Below are 14,196 nucleotides of genomic sequence, written 5' to 3'. Positions count from 1 at the left end.
CATGGTGGGCATTGGAAGGACCAGTCACAGCTATTCCGAGGCTCAGGCCAACGTTTCCAGAGATGCTTGTGGAGACCACAACTATATCCGACACCATTGTGAGAAAAACAGTCAAAAAACTGCTTATATTGGGGCAAGAACACAGTATTTTCTGTGTTTATAAAAGTTAAACTCAAGTGCTTTCTGCATTTTAATGGGATCGACCATGTTTCTATTATTGGCACAGAAGTCCCCTGCAGCAGCAGGGAGAAGTTACTGAAAATGGCAAAAGACAGATTTTTTTTTTTTTCTCTCCCAAAAGCAAAAATACAGAACAAACAAACCTTACTAATTAAACCCCGCGCTGGTTTGACAGACCGCACAAGGCATTCTTCCCACAGCCCGGCAATTAAGAGGTCTTTCGTTACCAAAGCAAGCAAGCTAGCAACAACCAAGGAGAAACCAGACCAGAACTCCATCCATGTGCTGGTGTAAGGACACTGGGAAAGGTCCTGCAGGTCCTGCTTTGGAGCGGGGCAGCTTCGAAGAGCGCCACAGAAGGACTGACAATCGCTCTCAAGACCTGACACCATCTCCAGCTCAGACATACAACCTGTCTCGTTCCTTTTCTTTTAAGGACGTTCATCTCTGGCAAGGTTGAAACCGAAGCCAATGAGCCAGGAGGACTAAACTAACTGCCACTGCCACCGGGCAACACGGCAGCTGTCACGGAGCAGCCCTCTTCTCTCCATCCGTCAGCTGGACGCGGAGGGGTAACGAGATTTGTACCAAGACGCTGCCTTTGAACAGCACGAAGCAGCAGCTCCCAGGGGTATCTGCCTCTAACAACTGGTGAATGATATTTAAGCAAGAAATATCAGGCTGCTATAAAAAAAAAATTTATCGCAAGCAGATGAGAGTGCCCGTAGGAGCTGCAGTGGTGCTACTCTCCCTTTCCTTCACTGCTGCAGAATTACAGTTTTCACTACTGAATTTCATCGCAGGTGCCCGGGGGATCCTGACCCCTGCCTAAGCCTTACCTTGGAGCAACAAAAGGAAACCTGCAGGGCTTTGGTCTTAAACTAGATCAGACAAGCCACAAGGCTGATCCACCTATTAACGCCCTTTTATCTGCAGATTAACACATGCCCATTTAGAAGAGCCACTCCTGATTACAGCTGCACTGATTTGCGTGTGGTCAGGTATCCGCATAAAATCATAGGGGTTCGGGCTGTCAGGCAGACTGCGCCAAATCAAGCGACAAACCTGCACTTAGTGGGTTTCAAACCAGCATCACCCAGAGGTGTGGATGCTGACCCCACTGCCCGTCCCCGTCCCCACCCAGACCCGGCCGCTGGAGGGGAGGGAGCGTCACACACCAGTGAGAGCAGGGCAGCTCAGACCAGGTCCCACAGCAAACCTCCGGACAGAAACAGGTCCTGCTGGGGAGCTGGGAGGGTTATTTCTGCGGGCTGTGGTCGGCCGCTGGGGCAGCCACCTTCAGCCGGCGCAGCCCTGTCAGCAGCGCGAGCACCACCAGTTAAATACGAAATTAAAAGTACTGCACAACATACATTCACTTTCTACCTCCCTCTAAAGCAAACCCTCTATGTAAGAAGCCCAGTGGCAGCCTATGGCCTCGTCACTCCTGAAGGACATTTCTCATAGGGAGTACTTAATCGTGGCCAAGCTCGCACGCATGGACCTCACACTTCCAGTCATCCACCTGCACACCTGGGTACCGCTCTGGAGAGGGTCCTCCATGGGTGCACCTTCTAGGTTCAGACAAGCTGACAGCAGCACTTGCAATCAGATGGAGAGCTCTATTTCACTACGCCCTGGACTCTCATTTCTATTTATTTCCCCCCCCGGCCCCGGCCCAAGGAGACAATATCCCCACCACCATCCACATTAGGACCTGTCCTTTGAGCTTTCTACATATGGGAGGGTCTGAGCCTGCTGAGCAATCCCAGACGCTTTGCAAAACACCAAGTGCCACCTGCCTGGCCCCGGGAGATGAACACAAGACGTTCTTAGGCCGGGAGGTCCTGCAGAGCAACCCACAGACCACGTCAGCACACTGCCGCGGTGCTGCTGGGCACCGACACGGAAAAGAATACTTTACAGCAACACCTGTGCGCACGCAGAAAGCAAGCAGCTTACCAGTCCTGGGATGAGACATTCAGTGGCAACACTGCTTAAAGGTATAGTTTGATGAATATCGGTAGAAACACCAACATAAGCAAAGGGTCTCCTGCTCCAAGCTCCTCCTTCCTGCCCAGGCTTTGTCTCCCTCAGTTAATATTGGTACCCTACGTTTTGGGCTCACAGCGTGAAGCAGGCTGAGGTACTAATTCTCACAGATTTCTGCACTGTTTCTTCTGACAGTTCAGTTCCCCTGACCCGCTCCTCTGCACGGCATAAAAAAATACCACCAGAGACACACACCTCAAACTACAGCCTCATGGTCACCGAGTCATGAACGGAAACATAATTTGGGATTCCCAAGTCAGCCATTTGCTTCTCCTATCTCAAGAGATAACTATGGGATTCCTTCACTACATTTATCATCCTTTATCCCTTCCAGACACATCTTAGTGATGTTAAGCTCAGAAACAGCAGTTTCCAAGCAGGAGGGGCCTCCTTCAAGCACAGGACACACACACACACACGTTTTTCAGTCTGTCTGTTGTCTGGCCCTGGAAACTTTTGGGTTCTCAATAGGGTTGTAAATGGATTAGGAAGGAAAAGAAGATTCTTTCCTTCCAGGGGCAATGCCTGTGTTACTGCACTATTTGGAAGGGGAGCAGAAATGACGCTGTCAACAACTCTTCCGAGCCTCTGTTCAAAAACCACCTTAACATGCGACAACATCAATTAAAATTGTCACCTGTTTCAGATTCAGCTTCGATCCCAATTCAGGAAGCAACTCCTAAACAGAGAAAAAGCTGGTTAAATTTGTGAGGAAATTATTTTCTTCCTTTCAAAGAACAATCCACATGTGCAGGAAAAGGCTACCAAGATCCCCTGACAGCTATTGGATTACAGAAAATAATTTTTTGGCCCCAGTGGGTTTCTGCAGGAGCCGGGGAGGGGAACAAATGTTTACACGTCGCAGGCAACAAAATACCTTCCCCCCGCTCCTTCTCCCAGGCAGCACAGGTTTGCAAGAACAGCCTACCCAGAAAAACAACAATGGTCTAAAAAATATTAGCAAAGAAAACTACTAGTATGTCCTGTAACATCAAAGGCTATGTGTATTTCCACAATTTATTTCCTGGAATCCAGCACCTGCTATCACGGTGGTTTTGAAGGGGAAAAGGTGTGAACGTGGAGGCTGGTGCATGAAAAGTTACTGCAAGGCTGTGCTGATGAGCCTCTTATACACAGCTCAACAAAGAAATAATCAGGACAGAAAAATGACAACTAGCAAGGACTCCGCTACTCAAAAGAAAATAGCATGTAAATTTGAAAGACAATCGGGAAAAATTAGGTAGTAATTATCAGGAAGGCTGAACAAAACAGCTGTTTTATTGTCTTGCAGGAATGAGATCAGATCTTGGGTTCGAATTCAGATGCAGAGCCTCCAGGAGAGAACATGGGAACGGCCTCTTCTCACCACCCTTCTTGCGAATTTTGTTTTTTCTCTATTTTAAGCCTGAGGGAAATGGCCAGAGGGGCTGAAGACAGGCTGCGCACCTTCTCCAGTGGCCCAACACCTACTGCAGGCTTCCGCTTCTGGAGCCGCTGTCACCATGTGAGCAAAAAACGATCAACAGCACCATCACAGCAACTCGTGTCCGCAGCCCTGCAAGCATTCCCAAACGCTGCACGCGGCTTTCTAGAGACAAACCCTGAAGCCCAAAGGGGTTGCGTAAAAATATTCTTTTGATGTATCATAAAATATGAATGAGGCAAACACTCCCTCCTAACCTAGAAGTTGTTTTTTAGAAGGGAATTGCCTCTTTCAATTGCTCAGCCCCAAGGGATCTCTCCCTGTCAAATTCCACAAGGGTCTGGGGGTTTGCTCGGCCTCATTTAAGTGCACAAGAGGCTGCTGGAGGAAAGCTGCGAGGCAGTTTCGGTTGCAAAAAGCCTTGTTTGGGCAAGAGACAGCCTCATGCGAGACTTTCATCAGGCTGCATGTATTGCATCTGGGCTTCTCCCGCCTGCTAGCCAAAAAAACCCAGCAGGGCTGCGAGAGAATTCAAATGCAATCAGGGGAAGACAGAGGGGGAAATTAGTGGTTTAGGAGAAGGGTCGGGAAATCATGGCAGGCGTGGTTTCTGCCCCACTATTGAGGGCCCACGAGGATTCTAATCTTGATGTGCTCTTTGGACTCCCACCTGCTTCCGGAGGTGCAGGTGGTGCCGCAGCCAAGGGCACCTCTCCCCATCTGGGGCTGGCTAGCCACCACCCATCTTTTTTTAGGTTTTTTTTCCTCTCTTCCCCTGCTCCAGACCACAGCAATTCACAGCTTTGAGACCTTCACATCTACTGCTGTGCTGCAACAGGTGGGTGACATCTGAGGATCGCTTTTGTGCATTTTCTGGTCCGTAATACGCCGGTCGCTAACAGCAACCCATGGCACCAACCTTTACAAAGCTGCAGCAGCTTCTCCTTTATCTCTGGGTGTCACTCACACTTGCAATCCTTTCCTTGACCTAGGCGCAGGACACCTAAAGGCCAGTCTCTCTCCATCACTAGACACAGCACAATGAGAGGATCTAGCTCATTGTAGCTAAACAGAGTGTCACAGGGCTGGAGACCAAGCACTCATAGCGGAGATCTGCCTATTCCAGTACCTATTCCCTACCTTTGGCAAAAGAATAAAAAAAAAAAATAACCAAAAGAACCAAATTTGGCCAATGACAAAGAAAGGCCCATTTCTGTTCACCCCACTATAACATGAACACACCAGATGACTTCACATCTCCTTTTGCCTCTAAAAAAAACCAAACACCACAGAGCTCTGTTTCATTAAGTGATGGTAAATCCACCCCTAAGGATTCTGGAGTGAAGATTTCTGAAGAAGTCGCATTACTGCGGGCAACATACAGCGAGAGAGTGAAAACATCATCTGGTTTACTGCTATAATGGTACGACAATGCAATCAAGTTGCCTAACATATCAGCTTCTTGACAGCTTCCAAGCTCAAGAGAAGCCTCAAGTTAACATGCTATGCTTAATTTCCTTTGGGTCGAACTTAGAAGAAATCTAATTTGTTTCACAAGCAGCTCTGGATTTCAGCAGACAGCTGATGAGCAATACAGCCAAGAGAGAAAGGCCATTTAATGTCTCACATAGATCTGTCGGAGAAGGTAATTGATCAATTATATATTTAGAAACACATTGGGGAAGAGAGCTGATGGTGGCCACGTGATTCTATTCTAACACCTCTGTATCTCTGTGGGAGGAGAAAAAATAAAAATAAAAAAGTATATATATTAAAAAACAACGTCAATCTACTCAGTGGGACCCCTCCGAATTAGGCGTGTTCCCATGCAGCAAGGTATCCCTCTCACGCGCTCAAAGAAAGCCAAGAGCAATCTCAGCAGCAGCACCGACTGCTGGGCATATACATTACCAGGCTAGGGGTGGGTTTAGGCATTGTCTTCCGTGCTCTGTGGACCTTGACTTCAGCGTTAGCAGCGGTGGCTCTTTTAGCATCCATGTCCTTACTGCCCTCCCCGAGCTTGGTTGGCATCGTGGCTTGCATCTGAGAAAAGGAGCCCACAGTTCTCCCTTTGCTTGCTCCTCCTGGAAGGGTTTTTGCAGCATGGCCGGTGAGAGAAGCAAAGGTGCTGGTAGTCCTTAGAGGTTGCTCCTGTGCCATCTGCTTGGTTAGAATATATCCATTGCTCCCTGTTACAGAAGTCTGTGTGAAGTCATTAGCTTTCATATGGTTTTGCTTCCCAGTCTCGCCATCTCGTTCAGAAATGCCATTTTCTGCTATCCTATTTAATTTAGTACTAGAGTCCTGCTGGCTCGCTTTCGTATTGTCCTGAGTGTTTTTAGCTGGGTTTGGGTGGCTACCAGCTTCGCTGTGCTCACAGGAACCGTTGGTTTCACCGTCTACTGCCATTTTTGGTTCCCCCGCTTGCTTTTCCGTAGCGCTTTCATCTGCAGCCATGGCATTAAACCCTGGAGAAAGAGGGAGGATAAGGAGGAAGAGAGGAGAAAGAAAAGGGTCACAAGTGGTAGCGAAACTCCGAAGAGAAGGTACAGCTACTTAGTGGCTAATGAAGAGCAAACCTCTCCCCCAGAAAACTGCTTGCTATATAAATAGACACCCATTTAGGCTGCTCACTCACCTACCTGACCGGCTTGCCCGGATCCTCAGATGGTGCAAACTGGGGTGGGTGGCTCAGTTGAAAGCAGCGCACTCATTCTCACTTGCCTCAGCTGCAGATGCGGCCATTTATTCCCAACTATGGATTTTTCAAGGTAAATATTATCTTTAGCTTTTCCAATAACTACATTTATTGGACCATATGTCAACACCTCGCACGTCAAACAAAACGCTGCCCAATCTTGCACTTAGATCTCTGGCAAAGCCCTTCACGGTGCCAGACTGACACAAGAAAAGCTTGCTGGTGGGGCTGCACGGGTGAGCTTTTGTGGCACAGACACAGCTCAGCGGCCAAATGTCTACATCAGGGCTTTGCTGCGACAAGAAACACCACAAGAAGTAACTCCCTGGCAATCACGGCTCTCCTGGGAATGTCATCCACTGGAGACTGGCTCCTTCACTGGAATGAAGCAGCACAGGAGCAGGATTCAGTGTCATTTCAGAGGCAACAGCCGGAGCAAACACGGGGTGAAGCACGTTAAATGCAATTTTAGACCGAAATAATTATGTGATTCAAATGCAGCGAGATTTTTGCAGACTGACTAAAAGCTCACGCACAGATAAAACCGGGGTGCGCATGTAAAAAGTTTTTTTCCCCTCTCCCTTCCAAATATTTCCATGCTCCCCCCATCAGTGAATTTGTCCCATCAGAGCTGAGCATCAGACCTGAGCTGAAAAAATCCAAGTATGAGCACCATGTACTTGCAGGAAGGTTTCTGACATGACAAACTAGCAACTCCCCAGGCAACCAGGAGTGATAACAATTCACTGGCACGTTCAAGTAAAATGATTAAATCAACCTGCTGTTAGGGATTCCTTGTATTGTTTCCCTTCCAGGGGCCAGACAGTTATGAAACGCATCACAAGTACCAGCAAAAGCTTTGTCCAAGTGGGCTGTCAAAGCAGGCAGGACTGATTTACAACCAGCTCCAATCAAAGCAATTTTTGCCTACAGTATTCAGAAGAGCACAGAGTCAAACTGGAGGACAACTCTGCAAGCCAGACCAGCACGCTGGTCTCGTTTCATACTGCTTTTGAAGCCCAAGCGCTCAAGGAAAAGAATATTCTGAATGTCTCTGCTGACCCGGCAAAGCATGAAGAACCACCAAGATCCCGGATCCCAGGACGTCAAGCCCAATACACCTGGGCTGATTGTTCAAAGCTGAGCTCCGCAGGGCTTTCCGCATGCCCCCAGGCACTGGCAGCTCAGTGCCAACCTCGGCAGCGCTGCACGGCTCACCCCAACAGCTCTTCCCAAAAAGCACCAAATTCCCTTTGCAGTTAGCGGTAAATTGTGGGGAAAAAAAATTTAAAAATCTTTCCCCAACTATTTGAGGGCCCACCCACCCACTTCTTTCTATCCCTTTTTAATGTATTCATTCAGTCCATCTCCTTACCATTGGGCTGATATAAAAGATTTTGACAAATATTTCTGCACAAATAGCACTTGCAGATCTAGACTCTACAAGCAATGCATTCCAATACCTAAAACAGCCGTATTATTCCCCAAACTTCCTGGGTTTTCGTGCTCATCTGAGATTTAAACATTTCCAGCATCAAAACGAAAGCCATCTTAGAACTGGCAAACACACTTCGAACATCCAGCCCCTGGCTTAGCATCCAACCTCTGGCTTCAAGCGTGGTCAACACTGAATTCCAACCAGGTTGGCCAGGGCTCTGCCCAGGTGGGACCTGGTCCAGTCCTACCCATAAATTGCAAGGGGACAGTCCCAGTCCTGCTCCTTATTTCCAACTGAAAGCCACAGATGTTGGGCACTAAGCATCTTACCGGGAAGTGTCTTCAAACCCCAATGCCAAGTGGTAACTCCTCCCTGGGGTTCCACTCTGGTCATTTTTCCTGATGAGACATCTGCACTAAGTGGTCCATTCCCCCCAAAACCCAGGCAGCTCAGCCTGCGATCGCCTCCCACACGGACTCTGCTGGCTCAGACCCCCCAGAGAGCTCCAAAACCTCCAAAAAGAGCTCACCGGTGCTTGCCGGAGCGCACACAGGGGGGCAGAGGCAGAACCCCCATCTCCAGTAGGCAGTAACTGAGCGGCTCTCCGAGCAGGATTCTAAGTTATCACCTCCATCTGCTGCCCTCTCACGCCACCCAGACCACCTTCTGTCTACGGAAAGCTCTGATAAGACACACAAGGCTTTGTTTTGAATAGCAACAACTCTGGGAGACGATGAAGTGCTAGTTTTTTCCCCGTTATTTAACTATTTGAAAAGTCTTGGGCAGAGCGAGACAGCAGCTCTGGCCTTATTCTTTCAATCCTTGTTTCTCTTTCTGCATTTGGTGTCTTTAAAAGACCGTGCTGTGGCCATTTAAGTAATTATTTCAGCAGTCAGAGCCAGAAGAAAACAAAAAATGAGCTCCCTAACCACAGATGGCGGTTTCTAGAGCTCAGCACTAGGCACCTGGCCGAATGAAGCCTTCAATATTTGTTGATTTAAATACTGCACATTCCCAGCAGAACAGTCAAATAACTTCAGTGGCTGACTATTAGATAAACTGAATAAGCAGAGGGCAAGAATTGCTCTACCTGCCATGAAGGCAACCAAAACAAGGTAAATTAGAGCACTGCCCTAGGGGAAAGAATAACTGCGTTATTCCAGAAAGCGTCACGGACTTTATGAAAAATCCATGAAGCCAAAATTAAAACCTCACATACAGTCTCTCCCCTCCCCCGCCACGCACTCTTATTAAGTGTGCAAAATGCAGTCTGCTTGAGTGTGGAAGTGCCATCAATCTCCTATAAACAGGCACCAGACTTCCAAATCCATATGACTGGAGATTTGACAAAACCAAGAGATGAAATTTCACAGTCCCAGAAGTTGCACAGAAATGGAGAACTTGACAGCAGTCGTCAAGGGTATGGTTCTGATTTAACAGGATTACGCACCCACTCTGCCCTGCTGTAAATGACTGCACACGTTACAGGGCAAAGCAAGGTCCTACAGCTTCCAGCTCCAGCCCCAACCATCAGAGCTGCCACCACTCAGCGAGCCCGAGTGTCACAATTCAGTGCCAAATGGAGACACACCCACAAAACAAAAGCTGTTATGGCAAGTGGCATCACTGGCCCGCTGGCTGGCAAGAGTCAGCAGAGGCCAAGGACTGAACGGGAAGAGATACTACCTCCCTTCTCCTGCCTCCGATGGGTCTGAGACACCATGGCAACGCTGTCCTGAGCTGCTGGGACGGGCTTCTTTGGGGAGAGATCATCTCGAACCTCCTGCTCCCTTTTCTGGCAGCACTAAACCAAATTCATAAATGATTTAGAACAGCACTGTTTTCTCCAAACTGAGTTCCTGTACAGCACAGGGCTCCCGCAAGAAGCGCCACGGCCAACCCACCGGTTGCAGAAGCTCATCACCCAAGGGTCCTACCTGAACATCAAATTAAAGAGACACCCATGAAGGAGTAGTTTCTGTCAGGAGCTACGTTGCTCCGTAAGATGTGGTAACCCAAGTAAGCTTGTCTGGTTTTCACAACCAAAATACCTGGTCTGGTAATAGGAAAAGAGGAGTCACCATCCCAGGCTGAGCCACCGCTCCACTTGCCATGATGCTCTGCCTCCGAGTCGGTGTTCCAGCCTCGTGTAACAGGACACGTCAGCAAGTCTGGCCACCTTCAACAAGTCTCAGCTGCACTAAGTGCACACTTACAAGCACTGCTGAACAGACATCATTCAATATATATGCACACTTTTGATGAAACACGGCCTGTAGATGGGGATGGGAACACAAACTACAGACAGCAGGAACCTCACAATGGAGAAATACTGAAGAAAACAGCCTAGGGAAGCTCTCCAACACCACCAGACAGGTAAAGAAACACTTGTTCCTGACATGACCTTTTCATCTTCCCATTATTTAAAAAAAAAAAAAAAAAGTTTCACTGCAAGCCTACTAAAATCTTGATTTCAAATACACTTCATGGCAATGAGCTCTCTTCTTGAAAATGCATTTCAACAGCTTTTCTGCTCTGTACATGCAAGCGAATAAAAACCTAAAATCAGTATTTCTCTAAAACTTTACAACTTGACAGTATTCATTCTTTCTAAATAGAGCAAAACTATGTTTCTTCTGTATTTACTTTCCTGTCCAAGTCCCTCACTGTTGTCTAATCTACAACCATTCTTTAATTAAAAACAAAAAAATGAAAGGTAGAAAGAGATAGCCTACATCCATGGAAGCATAACCTCATTTACTAGAAGCACCCTACTATTTTCAGAGCGCCCTTATGCATCCCCTACGCCACATGCAGTGGTAAAAGCTTGTCACATTGACCACACTGCTGCCTGCATCCTGATCCAAGCATTCGCTATTAATTTAAAATCCAGTATCGCGTAGGACGGGTAACGTGCCCGAGAGATTTATTTTCTATTATGGCGTTTGTTATCGCAGGTAGGTATCTGAAGTTGATACCAAGTTGAAAGAAACTTCAGTAAAGGTGTATCTTCTAGGAGCTGGCTACATTTTAGTAACACAAGGAATTTAAGACTCAGAAAATTATGCAGCTACATTATTCCCGCGACTCCACATGACAAAGAATAATCAGTAACAGATTTAAGATCGCTTCTCTGAATCAACAAGTCATTGAGAGCAAGGAAGAGCTCCCAGACCTCCCACCTCTCCCCAGGCTCAAGCAGACCCCCTGCAGAAGTTTCAGTCTCAATATCAAACACTGTCATTCAAAAGTGAATTAAAATTGCCACGAAGAGAACAGAATCTTAGGGAAGGAGGGGAGAAGCCCAGTCAGACAGGATGAGGACACCTCATCTCATTTTAGGTGTCTAAAAGACATCTCTTACTCCAGGGTACCCCAAAGCCACCACTGCAACCAACAGAAAGAAGACGACAGCTCAAAAAGCACAGTCTGACTTTAGACATCTATCTTTGGATAAACTAATCATCGCCTGGACATGCCTGCCACACGTATGCAAAAGTGAGCTGGACTGGTTCAGAATTAGAATGACAACTTCAAAAAAACCCCCTAAATCAGGCAAAACGAAACCCACCTCTGCCCTCCCAGCCCAGACTCCTGCAATGCTGGTTCCTCTCCACTGCCTTTGCCTGTCGGGTTTCCAGCCCTCCCAGCAGAGCCAGACCTGGCTCCAGTTCTGTCCTGGAGCTCGGTCCAGCCTGGCAAAACCTGCCCGCGGGCAGAGCCCGTCCAACAGATGTGCTACGGTCCCCGCCAGCCGGCCCGGCCACAGCCAGAGGGAACCAAATCGCCTCTGCGGAGACCAAAGGGGACGAGTAGCCACCAGAAACTTCCCGTATGCAGGCAGCCAGATGATCACCTCAAAACTCTGTATTACCTTGAGAAGGCTCTGAAAAAAATAAAGTCTTAAATATGTTTTTTTTTAAACTCAGATCTCACTGCTCAGGGAGACCAAATAAGAAAAATATGCATGTGTTATGAGCCCTTATGCTCCAGGCCAAAATTCAATCATCACTAGGTCTGAGGGGGAAAAAATTTAAAAAAAATAAATAAAAAACCCCTACAAGCAAACGCACTATTATGTGATCTGGAACTTTTACACGTTTTTCTGAAGATCTTGGTACTGAGCACTGGTAGAGGTGAGACACCCCAGTGCCCAGGTCTCGCACGATATTTTCCATGCACTCCCAGTGCCCCCAGCACAGAGCACTGGGCAGCTCTGCGCCTTCAGCAGAGCCACGAGCTTCAGCTGCTGCAAGAGAAACGTCGAGCTCCGAACTAAGCAAAGACAGCGCTTAAATGAAAAACTCACCATTCTGAAGTGCAGTACAAGTACTGCGTACATTTATATTTACATATACGTCCATTTCACAAATGTTTTACCTTGAGCACTTTGCAGTTCATCTATAAAACACCCCAGATACCACTCCTTTATTTGATACCCAACTGCCCTGCTGCATAAACTTTTAAAAGCAAGAAATGCACCTGCTTATAATCCTTGTGTTACAACCGTTCACTCCCCCCTTCCTCCTCCAAGTCAAAAAAAAGAAAAATGTAAAGCAGAGAGGAGTCCAGCTGACAAAAAAACGGATGACAAAGAGATGGGGGCTGAAAGCGTACAGACCAGGGAGAGCCGGTGGCTGGAGATCCTGTACCCATTGGAAGGGAAAGCACCACCTCGTATCGCTCAAGCCAAAAAAGCAGAGCATTTTCAAGCCAAGAAATGAAGAGAATTACATGTTTCAGGCCAAAGTTCTTCTCCGGGGCGAGTCATTGATGGTCTTTTCTCCCCCGCACCCTTTTAAATCCGTGAAGGCGGGTGATGTCCATCCAAGAGCCTGGCCCTGTATTTTCAAAACATAAGTGCCACTCCTCACAGTGCCCTGGAGCACTGCCACCCTGCCGCAGTGTCACCGCTTCCCATCTCCCATCAGACGCACCAAGAGTCAGAACGGGAAAAGAAAGAAAAAGAGAAAAGAAAAACCAAGAACAACTTCTGCTGTGAATGCTCGATACCGAGATCGGACAGGTCGGGTAAATGGGATGCGGCGTCTCGCCGGTGGGCTGCCTGTGAATGCCGGCGGAGGCTCAAAGCAGTTTAACAGCCTGCGTGAAATTAATTCATCCCTTTGCCATGCGATCAGGTCCACGGTGTTACAGCGCTGGCCACGAGGCCCTGAGCCCATCCGTGACCGAGGGATGCTCCTGTTCCAGGGCTGCCAGGCTCCGAGCACGTTTTTTCTGCTGCTGCAGCCTGTCTGCCGCAGGGCGCAGCTCCCCGGAGCAGCGCTCTCGCACACAGGGAGCACCTGGGCAGACATCTGGGCGAGCATCTAAAATACCTAAGCATCATTCTGCTCTGTCTGGTCTCCTGGCTGTCAGTCTCAGCAGGGGAGCCCAGCGCCGAGTACAGCGAGGCGACGAGATTATTCTTTTTTTCCTTTTAAAGCAGCCATCTCTGCACCTGGGAATGCAAAGGTTGCAGCTGCTCAGTGGAAAGCAGCACCTTTCTCACTCATGGCAACTTCCTACCTGCAATAAGAGGGGAAAAAAACAAAAAAAAGAAACAAAAAAAATAAAGAAAAAAGGCCCCTCCAGGAATTTAAAACCCTGACGCTCTCTAAAAGCAGTGTGAAGTTTATTTGAGAGCAAAGTGACTCTGCACGTCTCATGCAGCGCTACACTCCAGCACCATTGCTCTCGTAAAACAGCTGCCTCGGGTGAAGTCTCAGAAACGCCGAGGCTAATGGAGAACTTCGTTACCAACTCCCCTTCCTGCTCCTTCGTGCTGCTGCCTTAGTGGAACTTTCCATCTCTGGGGCTGGGCAATCAGAAAAGGAGTGGTTTGCCTTGAAAGGTCAAGTGAGATGCAGCACGGAGTCAGGAGCTGTGTACGTTAGGAGATGAACTGAAATCACTCGCAATTCTTGCAAAGAAACCACTTTTTAATTAGTTTCTCTCTGAGTCAGAGTAAAGACAATATGGCCTAATAAAACAGGAGAGCAACTTTTTTCCGCTCATCTCTTCCATCTCCCTGCCCCTTTCCCCTCCCTGTCAAAGGGAAAGATGGACCTAAACTCACACCCACGTGTAAAGCTGAACGGGAACATTTCCCCACGGACAACAAAACACAGTCTCATCCGCAGCTTTTTTTCTATCTGTATTGAGCAATCTTACACAGAAGGGGACACTGAGTCTAACAAACAACTTACACGGGGCTTTACGCAGGCTGGGACTCAACGCTAGAACTGGAAATTAAAGCACTTGCTGGAACATGCAGAGATCTTGCTCCTGCAGATGTATGTTAAACTTATAGTTCAATTATTTCTCTTTACCAGTGCCACGATGAAGCCAGAAGAGGACATCCCGGCCTGTAACAACAGCGCATTTCTGCAACACCTTCCACTT

The 14,196-nt window shown here is 47.8% G+C and overlaps 1 protein-coding gene across 13 annotated transcripts in view; it reads right to left on the bottom strand.

The window, feature by feature from the left end:
- EHMT1 (euchromatic histone lysine methyltransferase 1) overlaps window positions 1–14,196 on the bottom strand; it is a 123,046-nt gene that overhangs the window by 46,053 nt on the left and 62,797 nt on the right. For 11 of the 13 annotated variants that reach the window (XM_063352793.1, XM_063352795.1, XM_063352801.1 and 8 more), the window contains 2 exons: window positions 5,567–6,123; window positions 2,870–2,911 (listed from right to left, as the gene is read on the bottom strand). In XM_063352793.1, coding sequence (XP_063208863.1) covers window positions 2,870–2,911; window positions 5,567–6,123 — 599 coding nt within the window. The remainder of the gene's footprint in view (window positions 1–2,869; window positions 2,912–5,566; window positions 6,124–14,196) is intronic. The other 2 variants (XM_063352791.1, XM_063352798.1) reach the window with 1 other exon arrangement.

This window comes from Chroicocephalus ridibundus, chromosome 15, assembly GCF_963924245.1.
Source record: "Chroicocephalus ridibundus chromosome 15, bChrRid1.1, whole genome shotgun sequence".
Lineage (NCBI taxonomy): Eukaryota > Metazoa > Chordata > Aves > Charadriiformes > Laridae > Chroicocephalus > Chroicocephalus ridibundus.
Note: the sequence above shows the minus strand (reverse complement) of the source record. Positions and strands in the feature narration are given on the sequence as shown.